Source organism: Myxocyprinus asiaticus, chromosome 32, assembly GCF_019703515.2.
Source record: "Myxocyprinus asiaticus isolate MX2 ecotype Aquarium Trade chromosome 32, UBuf_Myxa_2, whole genome shotgun sequence".
Taxonomy (NCBI): Eukaryota; Metazoa; Chordata; class Actinopteri; order Cypriniformes; family Catostomidae; genus Myxocyprinus; species Myxocyprinus asiaticus.
The window spans coordinates 22,622,454-22,642,867 of NC_059375.1; the positions used below are offsets into that span (position 1 = coordinate 22,622,454).

The following is a 20,414-nucleotide window of genomic DNA, read 5'->3' on the forward strand; positions in this document are numbered from 1 at the left end:
AACCTTATGAGAACCCAAGTGCATGAAGTCAAGGGAGTAGAGTATGTTCTCCATGTTATGATATTCATACCCTTTGGTAACATCTGAACTCTACTGGGCTAACCGTGGGAGGCGTATATACTAAATCCACACTCCAAGATATCTGTTATTTGTTGTGGTCTATTTTTCTATGATATCTGAAATCCGCTGGGAACATTATAAAAATAAAATATAAAATTTGAAGTCCATACATGTACAGTGTTAAGGAAGGTCAGCATAGACTGGCTATCGATAATGGAAGAATGCTCACAAATACATATAGTTGAATGGATATTCAACTTTTGTGATCCTTCAGTTGTGTTGTGACATTAGCAGAAATTTTCTCACATACATTGGCTGGAATGTCATGTAACATAGACAGGGCTTTTCTTAATTGAAAATGCACAGTGAAAATCTTTTTTCCTGCCTTCCTTTCTCCTAACTTTGCCATCTGTAGTTCACGAATAATCATTGAGAAATTACCTCTTCAGGGTTTTTCAAATGTCTTGCCCTTTTCTTGGGTGAGTCCAGCATCCCAAGGTAATGCCAAAGACTGGTAATCCTTTAAGTGCAGCTACACCTTCTCTTCTCATCCTTTCCGCTCGGGTTCATACCCCTTTCCATGCCCCGCCTATTTACATTCTTTCTTTTCCCTCTCTCTCTCTCTCTCTCTCTCTCTCTCTCTCTCTCTCTCTCTCTCTCTCTTCAACCCACAAAAATCATTGATTTTTCAGAGGTTCTATAAAATATTTACAATGTGTGGGCAGGCCTCTTTCTTTGTGAATTTGGAGAGGGAAAATAATTTTGATGGCAAAGTCGCAAAACGAAAAAGATAGAGACAGACAGACAGAAAGAAAGAAAGAGGAAGAGAAGAGAAAGGCAAAAAAGAAAAGGCAAGAGGTATGGACCAGTGGCTGTCAAGCTCCAAAAAGGACAAAAAATCTCCATTAAAGAACCATACAACATAAAGTAGTCCATACAACCTAACACTCTGTTGCAAGTCTTCTGAAGCCAGATGATAGCTGTATGTTTGGAACAGACTGAAATTTAAGTCATTATTCACTGGAAATCTGTCTTGATAGACATGGTCACCATTTACATTCATTGGAAAAGAGAAGCTTGGACGTTCTGCTTTATATAACTTCAATTTATATAAGTTTCAATCTTACAGGTTTAGTAAGCATGAGGGTGAGTAAATAACATATTTTGTTTAACTTTTTGAGTGAACTATTCCTTTAAAATTAGTATGTAGAACAGGGTTGCCAAGTTGGGCTGCTTTTAAACTGTTTTTCCCAGGTAAATTATTTTTGTTGAATGATAGACGTTGTTTAATTAGGGCTCTGGCTCTGCACTCGCTCATGTACTTGTTAAAATGCTCCGATTCCATGCAACACACATAGGCCTGTAACTGTGTACAGCTGCTGTTGTGCTCGGAAATGAAGCACATTCATAGAGCACGTGCAGAGACACCGACAGACATTCAAATGTGTGAAGCACACTTTCCTCTCTCGCGAGTAGCGTTGGGCAGTTTGTGGATCACTCAACTACGATTGGATTTTTTTTTTAAACGATTCACAATTATAAGAGTGAGGACATCAGAGAGTGTGCTCAATATGCTTGCTTGTCTCTGTGAATGTACTTGATTGCTGTCTGTTCCCTCAGCATGTACATGCTTGCCAACCAAATGAAAAGAGCACGATCATTTTGTTAAAAATATAATCATATTAACAACAGACAAAGCCACCGAGCAGAGACGATAAACAGGATTACTGAAAAATGAAGAGCAGTCACTTATAGTCATCTGACATGTGCTGTGACTTAATTATAAAGAGCAAATTTAAGTAAATCAAGGGCAGCAAAAGTAACAGAAGCTCTTTGTTTCACACAAAAATTACTACAGTACTCACAGTATCTGTGTTTAGTAAATAAGTATATGATTCCATTATCTCTTACCCAATGAATTTACACTTCATAAAAAAACAACTTAAGAATGAGTAATATATTTTAATGTTATGATACCTTGGTGATCAACTATAGCCTCCTATAGTCCTTGAAAATATTAAATATGCTACCCTCAATTCATTACAAAAAATAAAAGTATCAGTGAGTACCAAAAAGAAAGCATCGGTACTCGTATTCAGTCTAAAAAAAAAAATGGTATATGTGCATCTCTAGTATGAAATAAATGTGAATGAAATGTTTGAATGAAATATTTTGTACTCTCCAGTTTATATTTTGCCAAAGGTGGGACTGCCTGCTAAGGTGTTTGAAAGTATTTTGGGGACAGATATTTTTATGAGGGATCTGGTAGGGAGACTTGCTTGATGTCATTTGAAAATACAGCCATTTTAATTTCCATGGTAAAAGATTGGCAGATTATGGGTAGAGTTGTATTTGTAAATTTGTATTGGGAAATCAGCAATTAAACACAATTTTTAAAAAAGAATTAAGTTGCAGTCTAATGACATCTACAGAAACAGTTGCCATTGATTATCAACCATAAAGTTTATTGTAAGTATGTTTTAAAAGTATATATTAGATTTAAATTGGCCTACTGTATATATCACAAAAATCAATTTCTCAAATGGGTGTTTACTTCCATAATTCTAATTGCACGCATCATTTGCATGCTTTACTAGGCCTACAAATGAAGGGAAACATTAAAGTTTATAATAGGGACTGTAAAAATGTCTATTAGGTATGGGAGTGGCATATTTTGAGTTCTGATATTGGAATATTTTTTTTTGTTGTTGTTTTTGTTTTTTTGGGTTTGTTTTATTGGTCAATGGGCTAGTTTTAATATTGTTTGACTAACTGGGTCCCGGGTCAGGAAGCATACAAACTGGCTAATATGAACATCTGCTAGCTGCTTTGAAACGTCACACAGTTCACATAAACAACAACACATAGAGACTGTATCACCTAGATATCATATAGAGACTGTGTTTGTTCCCCAAACTACCAAACACAAAACCCTCATTAAGTCATTTAGAAAAAAATTATTGAAATCAAACTTGGAAAAAAAAAAAAAAAAAAAAAAAATGAAGATAAACATCTTATAAAGGTAGGACCACTAAACATTAGATCTCTTTCATCCAAAGCACTTACTGTAAATTAAATGATTACATATAATAGTCTAGATTTGCTCTGTTTGACTGAAACCTGGCTTAAACCGGATGAATATATTAGTTTAAATGAGTCTACTCACCGAGGTTATTGTTATAAACATTAGCATCACCTGAATGGTCGATGAGGGGGTGTTGCTACAATTTACAGTGATGTTTTTGGTGTTACTCAGAGGTCAGGATATAAGTTCAATTCTTTTGAACTGATGTGACATCGTCAGATATAAATAAAAAATCTCTGTCGTCTTTTTTTCTTGCTACAGTATATAGACCACCAGGGCCATTTTCTGATTTCCTTAGGGAATTTGCTGATTTTCTGTCAGATCTAGTAGTTACTGTTTAATCGTTGGTAACTTCAACATTCACATAGAAAATTATACACTGGGATTATAATTTTTTTGATATTCTCAACTCTGTTGGGGTCAGACAAAATGTGACAGGTTCAACTCATCGCCATAATCATACACTAAATTTAATTCTGTCATATGGAATTGATGTTGATAATATAGTAATTCTGCCGCAAAGTGATGAAATCTCAGATCAATACCTTGTCTCTTGTATGCTGCATTTAGCAAAGGTCACACAATCTATGCCGCATTGTCAATCGGGTAGAACTATTCTTTCGACCACTAAAGATTGTTTCACTAACCTTCCAGATTTGTCTCAAATACTCAGTAAACCAAAACATTCAGAAGAACTTGATGTAATCACAGAAAATATAGATACAGTCTTCTCTAGCCCTCTTGATGGTGTCACCCCCCCTTCTATTAAAGAAAATTAAAGAGAAAAGCCCCACACCATGGTACAATGATCACACTCATGTTCTCAAGAGAGCAGCTTGAAAAATCGGGTGCAAGTGGCAGAGTACAAAATTAGAGGTCTTTCGTGGTGCATGGAATGATAGTGTCTCTAGCTACAGAAAGGCTCTAAAAGCTGCCAATTCTGCATATTTTGGCAAACTCACAGAAAATAACCACAATAATCCTAGGTGTATATTCAGTACTGTGGATAAATTAATAATGAATAAAGCTTCAACTAAAGCTTCCATCACAGCACAATAGTAATGACTTTATGAATTTATTTACTGGTAAAATTTTAATCATCAGAAACAAAATTGGAATTATGCAACCTTGTGCAATAGCACTTCTAAAGACAGTGTCTCATATTATTCCCCCCGAGCAACTTCAATCCTTTGCTGTCATAGGACAGGAAGAGCTAAACAATATGTATAAAAACATCAAAATAAACAACATGTATGTTACATTCAATACCGACCAAGCTATTAAAAGAGGTGCTTCCTATAATCTCAGAACCTCCTCTTAATATTATTAACTCATTATCCTTAGGGCATATCCCAAGAAAATTAAGATAGCAGTTATTAAACTGTTTATCAAGAAACAGCTTGGTCCTGGAGAGTTGGCTAATTATACACTGATTTCAAAACTCCTGTTTATGTCAAATACTAGAAAAGGCAGTGTCCCCCCAACTATGTTCAATTTTACAAACTAATGGTATATATGAAGAATTTCAGTCAGGATTTAGGCCCCATCATAGTACAGAGACTGCAATTATCAGAGTTACAAATGACTTGCTCTTATCACAGCTGCATTTCTCTTCTAGTGCTTTTAGATCTTAGTACTGCCTTTGACACCACAGATTATAAAATTCTCTTCGATAGGCTTGAGAATTATGTTGGCATTTGTGGACAGGCATTAGCTTGGTTTAGATCCTATTTATCCGACCGCTTCCACTTTCCCTGTGTAAACGAGGAATTGTCAGATCAAACTAAAGTTAAGTATGGAGTGCCACAGGGATCAGTTTTAGGGCCTCTCCTTTTCTACTTATATATGCTTCCCCTGGGAGACATTATCAGGAACTGTGGAATTAGTTTTCACATTTACACATTTTCATATATACATCGCATGGGGTTACCTTACAGGGAACCACCACATGCGGAGCACCTACCCAAGAACAGGGCTCTTAGCACGTGTACTGGGCCGGCAGCGAGTCTCTCTGAAAACTCGACTGCCACAGGCCTCGGAGGAAGTCAACCAGGGAACATAGTTTGTGAACACTACTGGGAATTAATGCCGCACGTCTTCAGCTCAGAGGAGGTGAAAGGTGTTATGTGCAAACGATACACCGGCCGGCTATCCCGGGCTTATCTGCTTGTATTAAATGCCACTACCTGGGATGAAACCGGTTCCACCCGGAGGTTGTAGAACCTTGCAAAGGTGTTGGGTGTTGCCCAGCCCGCTGCTCTGCAAATTTCTGTTAGAGAGGCACCTCTGGCCAGGGCCCAGGAAGCCGCTATACCCCTGGTAGAATGGGCTCGTAGCCCTACGGGGGGCGGCACGTCCTGGGCGTGATATGCCATAGCTATGGCATCAATGAGCCAGTGGGCGATCCTCTGCTTGGAGACAGCGCTTCCTTTCCACTGTGCACCAAAGCAGACAAAGAGCTTCTCAGAGATCCTAAAGCTCTGCATGCGATCCAAATAGATGCGTAAAGCGCGCACCAGACACAGCAATGACAGGGCTGGGTCTGCCTCCTCCTGGGGCAGTGCTCGCAGGTTCACCACCTGGTCCCTAAAAGGGGTGGTGGGAACCTTGGGCACATAGCCCGGTCGGGGTCTCAAGATCACGTGAGTAGCCCGGACCGAACTCCAAGCACGTTTTGCTGACAGAGAACGCTTGCAGGTCTCCTACCCTCTTGATGGAAGTGAGCGCAGTCAGGAGGGCAGTCTTCAAGGAGAGTGCCTTAAGTTCAGCTGACTGCAAAGGCTCAAAGGGGGCTCTCTGTAGACCCTGAAGAACTACAGAGAGGTCCCTTGAGGGAACGAGGCACGGTCTGGAGGAGTTCAGCCTCCTGGTGCCTCTCAGGAATCTGATGATCAGGTCGTGCTTCCCTAAGGACTTACCGTCCACTGTGTCGTGGTGTGCTGCTATAGCAGCAACGTACACCTTCAAGGTGGAAGGGGACAGCCGCCCTTCCAACCTCTCCTGCAGGAAGGAAAGCACCAATCCGACTGCGCATCTCTGGGGGTTTAAGTGGTGTTCTTTAAAAAGAACACCACTTAGCGAACAGATGCCACTTAAAGGCATATAGGTGCCTCGTAGAGGGGGCCCTAGCCTGAGTGATCGTGTCTACCACCGCGGGTGGTAAACTGCTTAGGTCTTCCATGTCCCGTCCAGGGGCCAGATATGGAGATTCCAGAGGTCTGGTCACGGGCGCCAGATGGTGCCCCATCCCTGAGAAAGAAGGTCCTTCCTCAAGGGAATTCGCCGGGGGGGGGGGGCTGTCGCGAGGAGCGTGAGGTCCGAGAACCACGTCTGGGTGGGCCAGTAGGGTGCTACCAGGATGACCTGCTCCTTGTCCTCCCTGACCTTGCACAGAGTCTGTGCAAGTAGGCTCACTGGGGGAAATGCATATTTGCGCAGGCCAGGGGGCCAGCTGTGTGCCAGCGTGTCTATGCCGAGAGGTGCCTCAGGGTGTACCATAGCGGGCAGTGGGAGGATTCTTGGGAGGCGAACAGGTCTACCTGTGCCTGTCCGAATCAACTCCAAATCAGCTGGACCACCTGAGGGTGGAGTCTCCACTCTCCCCTGAGGGTAACCTGCCATGACAGCGCGTCCGCTGCAGTGTTGAGGTCGCCCGTATGTGAGTGGCTCGCAGCGACTTGAAGTGCTGTTGACTCCAGAAGAGGAGACGGCGGGCAAGTTGTGATATACAATGAGAGCGCAGACCGTCTTGACGGTTGACATATGCTACTGTTGCCATGTTGTCTGTCTGAACTAACACGTGCTTGCCCTGGATCAACAGCCCAGGAACCAATCATTGAGCCGCAAGGGTTCAGGGGAGAGCGGAGGGTTCCACTCTAGCCCGACGCTCACGGCTGCCCAGGAAAGCATGTTGTCATCTCCATGTAAGCCTGTGATTGGGCGACCGTACCCGAAGGGAGGAGCCCAGCTCTCTGATGGTGTGCTCGAGAGCTCATCACTTTCGCGGGCTCCGAATAAGAGGTCGAACTCGCCGTGAGACGAGCCGGCAGACTCATCTGGAAGCCAGATCGGGGCAGAAGAGTGTGCTGGGGAATGGGAGGTCCACGGGGGGATACCTGGCGGAGGTGGTCCCACTGGGGTCCCCAAATTTCCCCCAGTGCTAGCCACGCTGGCCTCATAACCGTGGGTAGAAGGACCGAGGCGGGGAGCCTCTGGGGTGGCTTGCTTTCTTATGAAGGTAAGCCGCGACCACATCGTTGTCATGGACATGTTCTTGCAATAAGTACATGACTCATCCACGAACGCTGTCTCCGTGTGAGCAGCGCCCAGACACGAAAGACAGTTATCGTGACCGTCAGAAGACGAGAGATAACGAGCGCAACCACAAATAACACACAAAAGAAAGGCATCTTTAAAAAGACACGTCTGTAAAAAGACATTCCGTGTGTGCCATTTAGAGATTTATACTCTTTTAGAGAAATACTCTTATTTCTGCCGAAGCGCCCAGGGGCATTCTCGGCAGTGCACCAGTGCAGAGGAGGGAGAAGCCGCTGAAATGCGCCGTCAGATCCAGCAGAGGTGAATGAACAGTCGTGGGAATTCAGCTCAGTGAGCATGACCGTTCGGCTCCGAAGAGAAAATCTGAATGAGTGGTTGCATACCAGCTCCTTTTATACCCGTATGTCTGGGGGAGTGGCATGCAAATACCACTCGCCAATTTTCATTGGCCTTTTATTAAAGACCAGAGGTGTCTCGGGCTCCCAAGAGTGACCCCCTAGTGTCACTACATCGACACAACATCGAGTGAGTGGCAGATAGGGAACTAATTAATGCGTTCATGACCTCAAGACTAGATTATTGTAATGGTTTATTGGGAGGATGTCCCACAGGTTCCATAAATAAACTTCATTTTGTACAAAATGCAGAATCTAGAGTGCTGACTAGAACCTAGAAATACAGTTGAAGTCAAAAGTTTACATACACCTTAGCTAAATACATTTAAACTCGGATTTTCACAATTCCTGACATTTAATCGTAGAAAACAATGCCTGTCTTAGGTCAGTTAGGATCACTACTTTAATTTTAGAATGTGAAATGTCAGAATAATAGTAGAGAGAATGATTTGTCTCAGCTTTTATTTCTTTCATCTCATTCCCAGTGGGTCAGAAGTTTACGTACACTTTGCTAGTATTTGGTAGCATTGCCTTTAAATTGTTTAACTTGGGTCAAATGTTTTGGGTAGCCTTCCACAAGCTTCTCACAATAAGTTGCTGGAATTTTGGCCCATTCCTCCAGACAGAAGTGGTGTCAGGTTTGTAGGCCTCCTTGCTTGCATACGCTTTTTCAGTTCTGCCCCCAAATTTTCTATCGGATTGAGATCAGGGCTTTGTGATGGCCACTCCAATTCCTTGACTTTGTTGTCCTTAAGCCATTTTGCCACAACTTTGGAGGTATGCTTGGGGTCATTGTCCATTTGGAAGACCAATCCATTTTGTGAAGTGCACCAGTCCCTCCTGCAGCAAAGCACCCCCACAACGTGATGCTGCCACCCATATGCTTCACAGTTGGGATGGTGTTCTTCGGCTTGCGAGTCTCACCCTTTTTCCTACAAACATAACGATGGTCATTATAGCCAAAAACTTAAATTTTTGTTTCATCAGACCAGAGGACATTTCTCCAAAAAGTAAGATCTTTGTCCCCATGTGCACTTGCAAGCTGTAGTCTGGCTTTTTTATGGCAGTTTTGGAGCAGTGGCTTCTTCCTTTTCTTTCAGGTTATGTTGATATAGGACTCATTTTACTGTGGATATAGATACTTGTCTACCTGTTTCCTCTAGCATCTTCCTTCCTTCAAAAGGTCCTTTGCTGTTGTTCTGGGATTGTTTTGCACTTTTTTCACCAACTTTTTTCATGTGTCTCCGTCCTGAGCGATATGATTGCTGCATGATCCCATGGTGTTTATACTTACGTACTATGGTTTGTACAGATGAACATGGTACCTTCAAGCATTTGGAAATTGCTCCCAAGGATGAACCAAACTTGTGGAAGTCCACAACTTTTTTTTTTAGGTCTTGGATGATTTCTTTTGATTTTCCCATGATGTCAAGCAAAGAGGCACTGAGTTTGAAAGTAGGCCTTAAAATACATCCACAGGTACACCTCAAATTCAGTACCCTCCTATCAGAAGCTAATTGTCTAAAGGCTTGACAGCATTTTCTGGAATTTTCCAAGCTGCTTAAAGGCACAGTTAACTTAGTGTATGTAAACTTCTGACCCACTGGAATTGTGATATAGTCAATTAAAAGTGAAACAATCTGTCTGTAAACAATTGTTGGGAAAAATTACTTGTGTCATGCACACAGTAGATGTCCTAAATGACTTGCCAAAACTATAGATTGTTACTATTAAATCTGTGTAGTGGTTAAAACATGAGTTTTAATGGCTTCAACCTAAGTGTATGTAAACATTCTGACTTCAACTGTATGAACATATCAGCCCAGTCTTAGCATCGCTACATTGGCTACCTGTTAAATTTCATATTCATTTTAAAATAATTCTAACTACTTACAAAGCTTTGAATGGTCTAGCTCCACAGTACTTGTGTGACCTTCTACCACACTATATTCCATCACGTTCACTAAGATCACAAAATTATGGCCTGTTAATAATACCTAGAATATCAAAATCCACAAAAGGAGGTAGATCATTTTCCTATTTGTCTCATAAACTATGGAATAGTCTTTTAAATATGGTTTGGGACTCAGACACACTCTCTCAGTTTAAGTCTAGACTAAAGACACATCTTTTCAGCCATACACTTAATTTATCTATCAACACATTGTTATGCTGCATTAGTTAGGTCTGCCGGAACCGGAAACACTTCCCATATTCTATAATCCTTATTTAAAGTGAATGGCATTTATGCTAATATTATTCTATTTGTTTCCCTGACTTAACCTTGGTATACATATCCTGAGGTTACCAGAGCCTTCCAAGATCCAGCTCTGGTCCTGCCTGATGTTCGACTCCGGTGCTGTCTGATGTACAACTCCCACTACTACGTGTTGCTGAGTGATGAAGACTAACTGCAGCTTGTGCCAGTCAGATATCACTTCAGTCTACTATGATGGACTTCACAGAGGATGAACTGATGCCAGCACCAACCGTCAGACATGGGACACTTCACTGGACACTGCCTGAAACTTAGAATTAAGATAGACTCCACCAGAAATTAATCTGCCATAAGCTTACAGTCGAACTGCAGTGCACCTTACTGACCTCTGCCTGCATAACCTTGGTCAAAGGATGGACTACACTCTTAAAATGGAATACATAGATAATACATTTAATTGCAGCCTTCATTAGCCAAATAACAAAGGACAATGCACTGTTTGCACTTCCGCAGTTAAATAAGAATGTTAATTCTAAGACTTTAGTCATTAATCTTACAGTTAATACAAAATATTTTTGTTTAAACATTGGACCCTAACACTTAGTTTACTAATTTTAAGTCTTGACCTGTACTACACATAAATAACTAATATTGGCATTATATTCATGCTTTTTAGCCAGAGGGGAACTGACCCCCACAGTGAGCCTGGTTTCCCCCAGGGTTATTTTTCTCCATTAACCAACATCTTATTGAGTTTTGTGTTCCTTGCCACAGTCACCTTAAGCTTGCTCACTGGGGGTCTAAATATATTATTATTTATTTTAAGGTGCAATTTACAATCATGTTGTTTATTATTAATATTATTATTATTATTATTATTATTATTAAACCGCACTATTATGACTCAAAGACATTACTATATTATAGCTTTTCTGTTAAAGTATAATTTTCTGTAAAGCTGCTTTGAAATGATGTGTGCTGTGAAAAGCGCTATACAAATAAAAATGATTTGACGTTTGATTGGTTATTGGGTTTTGTCACCCTGAAGTAGATCAACACAAGACTAATCCACTCTCTTCCCCCATTTGTTAAAGCATAATTTTATGTAAAGCTGCTTTGAAATGATGTGTGCTGTTAAAAGCGCTATACAAATAAAAATGACTTGACTTGACGTTTGATTGGTTATTGGGCTGGTTTGTCACCCTGAAGTAGATCAACAGAAGACTAATTCACTCTCTTCCCCTATTTGATTTGCAGTACTTGTTTTATTTATTTGTGATTCTTTTATTATTTTTTCTAAAGGTGGGAGGGACAATGTACAACACCGGCCGCCATGTATCACTGCGACTGGACAAAGAGCACCTGGTGAACATCTCTGGTGGACCAATGACGTACAGCCACCGACTTGAGGAGATCAGGTTACACTTTGGCAGTGAGGACGGACAGGGCTCTGAGCATCTCCTCAATGGCCAGGCCTTCTCTGGAGAGGTGAGCCTACCAATCCTGTGTATCATGAGTGGGCTACACTGCCCTACAAAGCCAAAACGTGATTGCTACGCCTACACTGAAACTGAGAGAAATGGCTAAAATGTTTTTTGACTGTCCAGCCAATTGTGGATTATCACATTTTCACAAGTTTTTTCTTGAATCTAAGCATAGGTGAGCCAAACCCATCTGTCATAGGATAGTTCATAGTCTTAGAGACTGAATTTTGGTCTTAACTCAGTTTTGACATAAAATGTAGTTACTAAATTTTGCCTTTGCAGGTCATACCCAACCATAATCGACCACAATAGCTGCTTTTTTTTTTTTCTTTTTTTTTTTTTTTTGACAGCTTATGGACCTATTGATCTGTTTAGTTGACATCTATGCAAAGTGTAAAGATAGCTTGCCTCATAGTTCAACAGATGGTGTAGGCTGAAAACAAAGCTCAGCACGGAATAGAAAAGTATAGCTGTAAAACAAATGCATATTTTGGTGGTTTTATGCATGAATTGTAAAAGTGTGCCTCAGAGCATATATTTCATGAAATGTTTGCATCAGATTATAAAAAGTAAAGTTTGGGCCCTGATGACATGAAGATAAATAATACTCTTTAACATACCAAAAAAAATAAATAAATGAAAATTTGAAAATAAATATATTTACTTGGGGTGGGAACATGCACCTGGAAATAAGATATTATATAGATTTGTTTTGCATTACAACATGCAATTTTTTGTCCAGTGCATTGCCATTCAAAACTGATATATTGCAATATTTTACACTTTGGACTTTGGTACTTTGCACAAGTGCTGAACTTCCTGCTTTACTTCATTGTAGAGCCATACCATAGCGCATAAATGTAGGCACGTCAGAGTCAGTAAAAAATAAATAAATAAATAAAGGCTTGAGGAAATAGCTTACTTTTGGTTCCATCATGCTTATCATTAAATGAAAACTCTTGCAGTCACATGTTCTAGACTTATATCTTTAGCTCTTGTTGTGTTTGTATTTTGTTCAAAATGAAATTATTGACTGTTTTAACGTAATGCCACATTGTGTTGGTAACACTTTACAATAAGGTTCTATTTGTTAATATTAGTTAATGCATTAGGTAGCATAAGCTAACAATGAACAGTTATTTTTTACAGCATTCATTAATCTTGGTTAATGTTAACTTATCAAAAAGCTACTGTCCAATTTTAGTTCCTGTTAGTTCATATTGCATTAATTAATGTTTACTTATACAACTTTTAATTAAAAAAAATAAATAAAATAGTATATGAAATTATCATTTAATAAGATCAATAAATATTTTTAAATTATTGTTCATTGTTAGTTCATGTTAACTATTGTGTCAACGAATGTTAAAGTTGCTATATGTAATATTTTTACTGTACTAAATCATAAAATGACCATAATATGTCATTAGAGAGTTAGGAAACATGCTAAGTTGAAATACTGGCTTCTCCGATAACAATGCTACAGCCAGTATTTTCTACTTTGAAGTTTCCATTCCAGGCTGGAATTTCTGTTTATATTTTGGCCTGTGTGATCCCGCCCACTGCCCACTCACCAAAAGTATTTCGACACCGCCGGGTTGCCAGATTTGAACAAGTTTGCAGGCAAACAACATTGCGTGCTGCAGCCGTGGAAGCCAGCAAACGAACTGGATCAGAGATAACAGATTCCACCCGACCTAAAAAGCTTTGCCATCCATCTAAAAACCACAATGACCAGAGGCATAGTAAAACAAGGATAAATATTGGAGATTCCTTTGGAAGATGGAAACAGCTTAAAGCCCAGAAATCCTTTAAAACGGATGCTGAGTTGGCTAATTTGCATTCTGGCAACCCGCATGAGCTTCGAGTCTGGGGCGGGGCAGACAACTCTCCAGTATTTTGAATTTGTACTGCAGTACCCATTTCAAATGCTTGTTGTCAATCTTACATATAGCACCTTTAATGAATAGAGCCTTATTGTAAAGTGTTACAATTATGTTGCATTGTGTCGTATACTTGCACTTATATTTAAATATTAATGGGAAAAATTTAACAAAAGTATTGATTCTTGGTGTTAAACTATCTATATAGTATCATGAAGTAAAATATCACAGTACTTTGATACAACAATTTTTCCAATCTTAGTAGTCACCCACTAACAGAGTCATAATAGCAGGAGAATGCGTCTCAATTACGCTCACAGTGTAATTCTAGCAGGCACTGAACTACACTGCAGCCTTTATCATTTGATAAAGTCTGTGAAGTCCTGACATTTCTCTTTGAGCATAATAAGAACAACGATTTGTGTGACAACAAAACAAGCATGAGCTTGATAGGCAAATCCGCAGTAATTAATAATTATAACTTATTTTCTCCCCCTGAGGCAGCCAGCTGATTATTGAACAATAATAAAACAAAGTGCTAACAATCTATCAGGGCAAAGTGAAGCGTGACCCGGGCACCAAAAGGCTCAAATCTGTTTTTCACTCTTGTGTTTAAACCATTACTTGTCTTGACAGACAGTAGAGGCCAAATGATCATTCATTTCTGCTGTAGTTGTCATTGATTCTGCTAAACATTTGGTCTTGACTCTTCAGTTCTTAACTATAAACACTCTCTTTTGCTGGAAAATGATGGCATATGGTGAAAAAATTACTGTTCCTTATCTGTCACTCACTCGACGTTGTGTCGATGTAGTGACACTAGGGAGCCCGAGAAACCTCTGGTCTTTGATAAAAGGCCAATGAAAATTGGTGAGTGGTATATGCATGCCACTCCCCCGGACATACGGGTATAAAAGGTGCTGGTATGCAACCACTCATTCAGATTTTCTCTTCAGAGCCGAACGGTCATGCTCATTGAGCTGAATCCTACTGTTCATTCACCTCTGCTGGATCTGACGGCACATTTCAGCGGCTTCTCCCTCCTCTGCACTGGTGCACTGCAGAGAACGCCCCTGGGCGCTTTGGCAGAAAAACAAGAGTATATTTTCTGAAAGAGCTTTTTTCTCCTCTAAAAGAGTATATATTTCTCTAAAAGAGCGGCACACACGGAAAAGACGCGTCTTTTTAAAGATGCCTTTCCGATTGTGTGTTATTCCTGGTTGCAGTCGTTAAATCTCAACTTCAGATGGTCATGATCGCTGTTTTTCGTGTCTGGGCGTGACCCACACGGAGGCAGCATTTGTGGATGGTTCATGTTCTCATTGCAAGTACATGACCATGGCAACGTTGCGGTCGTGGCTTACCTTCGTAAGAAAGCAAGCCACCCCAGCGGCTCCCCGCCTCGGTCCTTCTACCTACGGGTATGAGGCCAGTGCGGCTAGCACTTGGGGCGATTTGGGGACCCCAATGGGATCGTCTCCGCCGGGTATCCCCCCGCGGACCTCCCATTCCCCAGCATGCTCGTCTGCCCCAATCGGGCTTCTGGATGAGTTCGCCGGCTCGTCTCACGGCCAATCTGGCTTCTTGTTCAGAGCCCGCGAAGATGATGAGCTCTCGAGTGCAGCATCGGAGAGCGGGCTTGTCCAGTCGGATGCAGAAGCCTCAGCTGGGCTTCCCCCTTCGGGAACGATTGCCCAGTCACAGGCCGATGCCGAAATGACGGACATGCTTTCCCGGGCGGCCGCGAGCGTCGGGTTAGAGTGGAACCCTCCGCTCTCCCCTGAACCCTCGCGGCTTGATGATTGGTTCCTGGGCTCGGGGCGCCGGTCAAAGCAGCCATGCCCCACTCCAGTGCCATTCTTCCCGGAAGTGCACGAGGAGCTGACGAAATCGTGGGAGGCACCTTTTACTGCCCGGCCCTGATTCCGCAGTTCCACCGCTCTCACTACCCTCGATGGCGGGGCGGCCAGAGGCTATACGGCGATTCCCCCAGTGGATAAGGCGCTCGTGGTGCACCTATGCCCGCAGAGCGCCGCCACCTGGCGCGGACGCCCTAAGCTCCTGTCCAAGCCCTGTAGGCTCACGTCATCCCTGACGGCTAAAGCCTACAGCGCTGCTGGACAAGCCACCTCTGCCCTGCATGCCATGGCTCTCCTGCAGGTCCACCAAGCCAAGGCATTGAAAGAACTGCACTAGGGTTGTTCCGCCCCAGATTTGATGCAGGAACTGCGCTCGACGACCAACCTTGCTCTCCGAGGACTTTGCCCAGCAGTTCTCAGCGGTGAAGCAGCAGACGGAGGCAATCTGGCACATCCTGCCCCGGCGCGGCTCAAGATCCCGCACCCTGTCTGCTCATTGCCAAGGGCGTCCCCCTGCGGTGACTGCACTGGCCATGCTGCAGCCCACCCCTTCGGCCCGGCCCTGGCGTGGAGCCCACCGCAGGAAGCAGACGCCAGCCTTCTCACAGCCAGCGCCTAAGAACCCACGGAGGTCTTCAAAGCACCCCTGAGACGGGGGACCCAGGGACGAGGGAACCCACTCACTTGGAACTGGTAAAAAGACCACTCCATCCCCCGGTGATCTTTTGTTGCCTTTTTGTTTGATTTCGCCGCATGCCCAAGTGGCTGCGGTACCCAACAGTTCAGCAAAAGAGCGGCTTCCTTCCTCCCTGGGTCACATACCCGGTGTGCACGGTCATCACCACGACTACCGTCCACGGGTTTTTTCTTGCAGGGTTGGCACTCCAGCAGTGGCCTTTCCGCCCCTGAGAGCCCAGCTGTGGCACACAGCCACCCCCAATGTGGCAGTCTCCATGGGTTATGAGGACAGGCTTCTTCCTCCCCCATCCCAGGCTGTTCCGGGGGTGGTCACAAGGAGCCAGGTAAGTGCTTCGATGTCCCTAGACTCAGCACGGCCACGACGTGGTGTGGCACCTCGAGCTCCGCCCCGCCACGAGGCCCCACCTGCCGGTACGTCCGACGACGTTGTCCCCTTGGTCCCCCTTGCGCGGAACTTGGAGGCATGGCTCGCGCTTTCCAATCTGTCGTGATGGCTGATCCAGACTGTCTGACTTGGCTACGTGATTCAGTTCGCCAGGCGTCCACCCAGGTTCAGCGGTATTCACTTCACCTTGGTCAAGAGCGAAAATGCTGCTACCTTGCGCGCGGAGATCGCTACCCTCCTACGGAAGGGCGCGGTAGAACCTGTCCCTCCAGCCGAGATGAAAAAAGGGTTTTACAGCCCCTAATTCATCGTGCTGAAAAAAGGCGGTGGGTTGCGGCCAATCTTGGACCTGCGAGTACTGAACCTGGCCTTACACAGACTCCCGTTCGAGATACTGATGCAAAAACGCATTCTGGCGAGCGTCCGGTATCAAGATTGGTTTGCGGTGGTAGACCTGAAGGATGCGTACTTCCACATCTCGATCCTTCCTCGACACAGACCCTTCCTGCGGTTTGCATTCGAGGGTCAGGCGTATCAGTACAAAGTCCTCCCTTTCGGCCTGTCCCTGTCTCCTCACATCTTCACGAAGGTCGCAGAGGCTGCCCTTGCCCCATTAAGGGAGGTGGGCATTTGCATTCTCAACTATCTCGACAACTGGCTAATCCTAGCTCACTCTCGAGACATGTTGTGTGCACACAGGGACCTGGTGCTCTCACACCTCAGCCGACTAGGGCTTTGGGTCAACAGGGAAAAGAGCAAGCTCCTCCCGGTTCAGAGCATCTCTTTTCTCGGTTTGGAGTTGGACTCAGTCTCCTTGATGGCAAGCCTTACGAACGAGCGTGCCCAGTCGGTGCTGGCCTGTTTGAAGGCATTCAAACAGAAAACAGCGGTTCCACTGAAACTTTTTCAGAGGCTCCTGGGGCATATGGCATCCTCGGTGGTGGCCACCACGCTCGGGTTGATGCATATGAGGCCACTTCAGCACTGGCTCCAGACTCGAGTCCTGAGATGGGTATGGTGCCACGGGCACATTGCGTGTTCATCACACCAGTCTGTCACCATCTTTTCAGCACTTGGACCGACCTCTCATTTCTACAGGCAGGTGTTCCACTAGAACTGGTCTCCAGGCGCGTCGTGGTCATGACAGATGCCTCCAAAATGGGCTGGGGCACTGTTTGGAACGGGCATGCAGCCGCCGGCCTCTGGATGGGTCTGCGACTGCATTGGCACATCAACTGCCTCGAGTTGTTGGCAATTCTGCTCGCCCTGCGGAGGTTCCGGCCATTGATCCAGGGCAAGCACGTGTTAGTTCGGACAGACAACATGGCAACGGTAGCATATGTCAACTGCCAAGGTGGTCTGCGCTCTCGTTGTATGTCACAACTCCTCCTCTGGAGTCAGCAGCACTTCAAGTCGCTGCGAGCCACTCACATCCCGGGCAACCTCAACACTACAGTGGATGTGCTGTCATGGCAGGTTACCCTCAGGGGAGAATGGAGACTCCACCCTCAGGTGGTCCAGCTGATTTGGAGTCGATTCGGACAGGCACAGTTGGACCTGTTCGCCTCCCAAGAATCCTCCCACTGCCCGCTCTGGTACAACCTCACTGAGGCTCCCCTCGGCATAGACGCGCTGGCACACAACTGGCCCCCTGGTCTACGCAAATATGCGTTTCCCCCAGTGAGCCTACTTGCACAGACCCTGTGCAAGGTCAGGGAGGATGAGAAGCAGGTCATCCTGGTAGCACCCTACTGGCCCACACAGACGTGGTTCTCGGACCTCACGCTCCTCACGACAGCTCCCCCCTGGCGAATTCCCCTGAGAAAGGACCTTCTTTCTCAGGGACGGGGCACCCTCTGGCACCCGTGACCAGACCTCTGGAATCTCCATGTCTGGCCCCTGGATGGGACGCGGAAGACCTGCAGTGTTAGACATGATCACTCAGGCTAGGGCCCCCTCTACGAGGCGCCTGTATGCCTTTAAATGGCATCTGTTCGCTAAGTGGTGTTCTTTCTGACGCGAAGACCCCCAGAGATGTGCAGTCGGCTCAGTGCTTTCCTTCCTGCAGGAGAGGTTGGAAGGGAGGCTCCCTTTCACCTTGAAGGTGTTCGTTGCCGCCATAGCAGCACACCACGACGCAGTCGACGGTAAGTCCTTAGGGAAGCACGACCTGATCATCAGGTTCCTAAGAGGCGCCAGGAGGCTGAATCCCTCCAGACCGTGCCTCGTTCCCTCATGGGACCTCTCTGTAGTTTTTCAGGGTCTACAGAGAGCCCCCTTTGAGCCTTTGCAGTCATCTGAGCTTAAGGCACTCTCCTTGAAGACTGCCCTCCTGACTGCGCTCACTTCCATCAAGAGGGTAGGTGACCTGCAAGCATTCTCTGTCAGTGAAACGTGCCTGGAATTCGGTCCAGGTTACCCTCACGTGATCCTGAGACCCCGTCTGGGCTATGTGCCCAAGGTTCCCACCACCCCTTTTAGGGACCAGGTGGTGAACCTGCAAGCGCTGCCCCAGGAGGAGGCAGACCCAGCCCTGGCGTTGCTGTGTCCGGTGTGCGCTTTACGCATCTATTTGGATCGCACACAGTGCTTTAGAATCTCTGAGCAGCTCTTTGTCTGCTTTGGTGCACAGAGGAAAGGAAGCGCTGTCTCCAAGCAGAGGATCGCTCACTGGCTCATTGATGCCATAACTATGGCATATCTCGCCCAGGACATGCCGCCCCCAGTAGGGCTACGAGCCCATTCTACCAGGGGTATAGCGGCTTCCTGGGCCCTGGCCAGAGGTGCCTCTCTAACAGACATTTGCAGAGCAGTGGGCTGGGCAACACCCAACACCTTTGCAAGGTTCTACAACCTCCGGGTGGAACCGGTTTCATCCCAGGTAGTGGCATGCAACACAAGCGGATAAGCCCGGGATAGCCAGCCGGGTGTATTGCTTGCACATAGCACCTTCCACCTCCTTTTGAGCTGAAGACGTGCACCATTAATTCCCAGTAGTGTTCACAAACTTTGTTCCCTTTTTGACTTCCTCCGAGCCCTGTGGCAGTCGAGTTTTCAGAGAGACTTGCTGCCGGCCCAGTACACATGCCAACTAAGAGTCCTGTTCTGGGGTAGCTGCTCTGCATATGGTGGTTCCCTGTAAGGCTAACGCCATGCAATGTATATCTTCCGCTAATTCGTTTCCCTGTTGGCAAACTGTGTCTTCCTTGGGCAGAGCCCCTCTGCCCCAGTCTCCATGTTTGTAGTAACACCTCCCCCACTGGCTAGGATCTACCTTGAAGACTCTCCACATGGTTGGAAAGACCATGTGACGTATCCTTCCACTTAAATATCCCCCCCTCTCTTTGGGCGAGGTGTGGTCTCCGCTGTGTCTTCCCCTTGGGAGGGACACCCCCCGACTAGACCTGGCAGCCCAGTCGGATAATCCCCCTTCTTTTTTAGGGAGTGGAAAAAAGAGAAGGGGAAAAGAGGCCACGACTGGGTTAAGACTGTCTCTATCTCTTGGGAAGTCGACTTGTCCCCAAAAAGGGCCGTTCGACACTCATAACTATGTTGGGGGAGATTACGTGTCGACCTGGTGTGCTGGCTATGAGGCACACAGTAGTCTGCCCACCACACACCTCCAGTTCGCGTAACATAGTTCAGCCAATTGTGGCATTTCGTATAGGGACCCCTAGTGTCACAACATCGACACAATGTCGAGTGAGTGACAGATAGGGAACATCATGGTTACTTGTGTAACCTCCTTTCCCTGATGGAGGGAACGAGACATTGTGTCCCTCCTGCCACAACGCTGAACTACCCACTGAAATGGCCGGACCTTATATCGGCTCCTCAGCATAAAACCTGAATGAGTGGTTGCATACCAGCTCCTTTTATACCTGTATGTCCAGGGGAGTGGCATGCAAATACCACTCGCCAATTTTCATTGGCCTTTTATCAAAGACCAGAGGTATCTCGGGCTCCCAAGGTTGACCCCTAGTGTCACTACATTGACACAACGTCTCGTTCTCTCCATCAGGGAATGGAGGTTACACAAGTAATCATGACGATTTGTTGATTATTTTC

The 20,414-nt window shown here is 45.0% G+C and overlaps 1 protein-coding gene across 1 annotated transcript in view; it reads left to right on the forward strand.

Annotated features, from left to right (window-relative positions):
• Positions 1 to 20,414, forward strand: part of LOC127422826 (carbonic anhydrase-related protein 10-like) — a 315,862-nt gene that overhangs the window by 262,038 nt on the left and 33,410 nt on the right. The window contains exon 4 of the mRNA XM_051666617.1: positions 11,339 to 11,524. Coding sequence (XP_051522577.1) covers positions 11,339 to 11,524 — 186 coding nt within the window. The remainder of the gene's footprint in view (positions 1 to 11,338; positions 11,525 to 20,414) is intronic.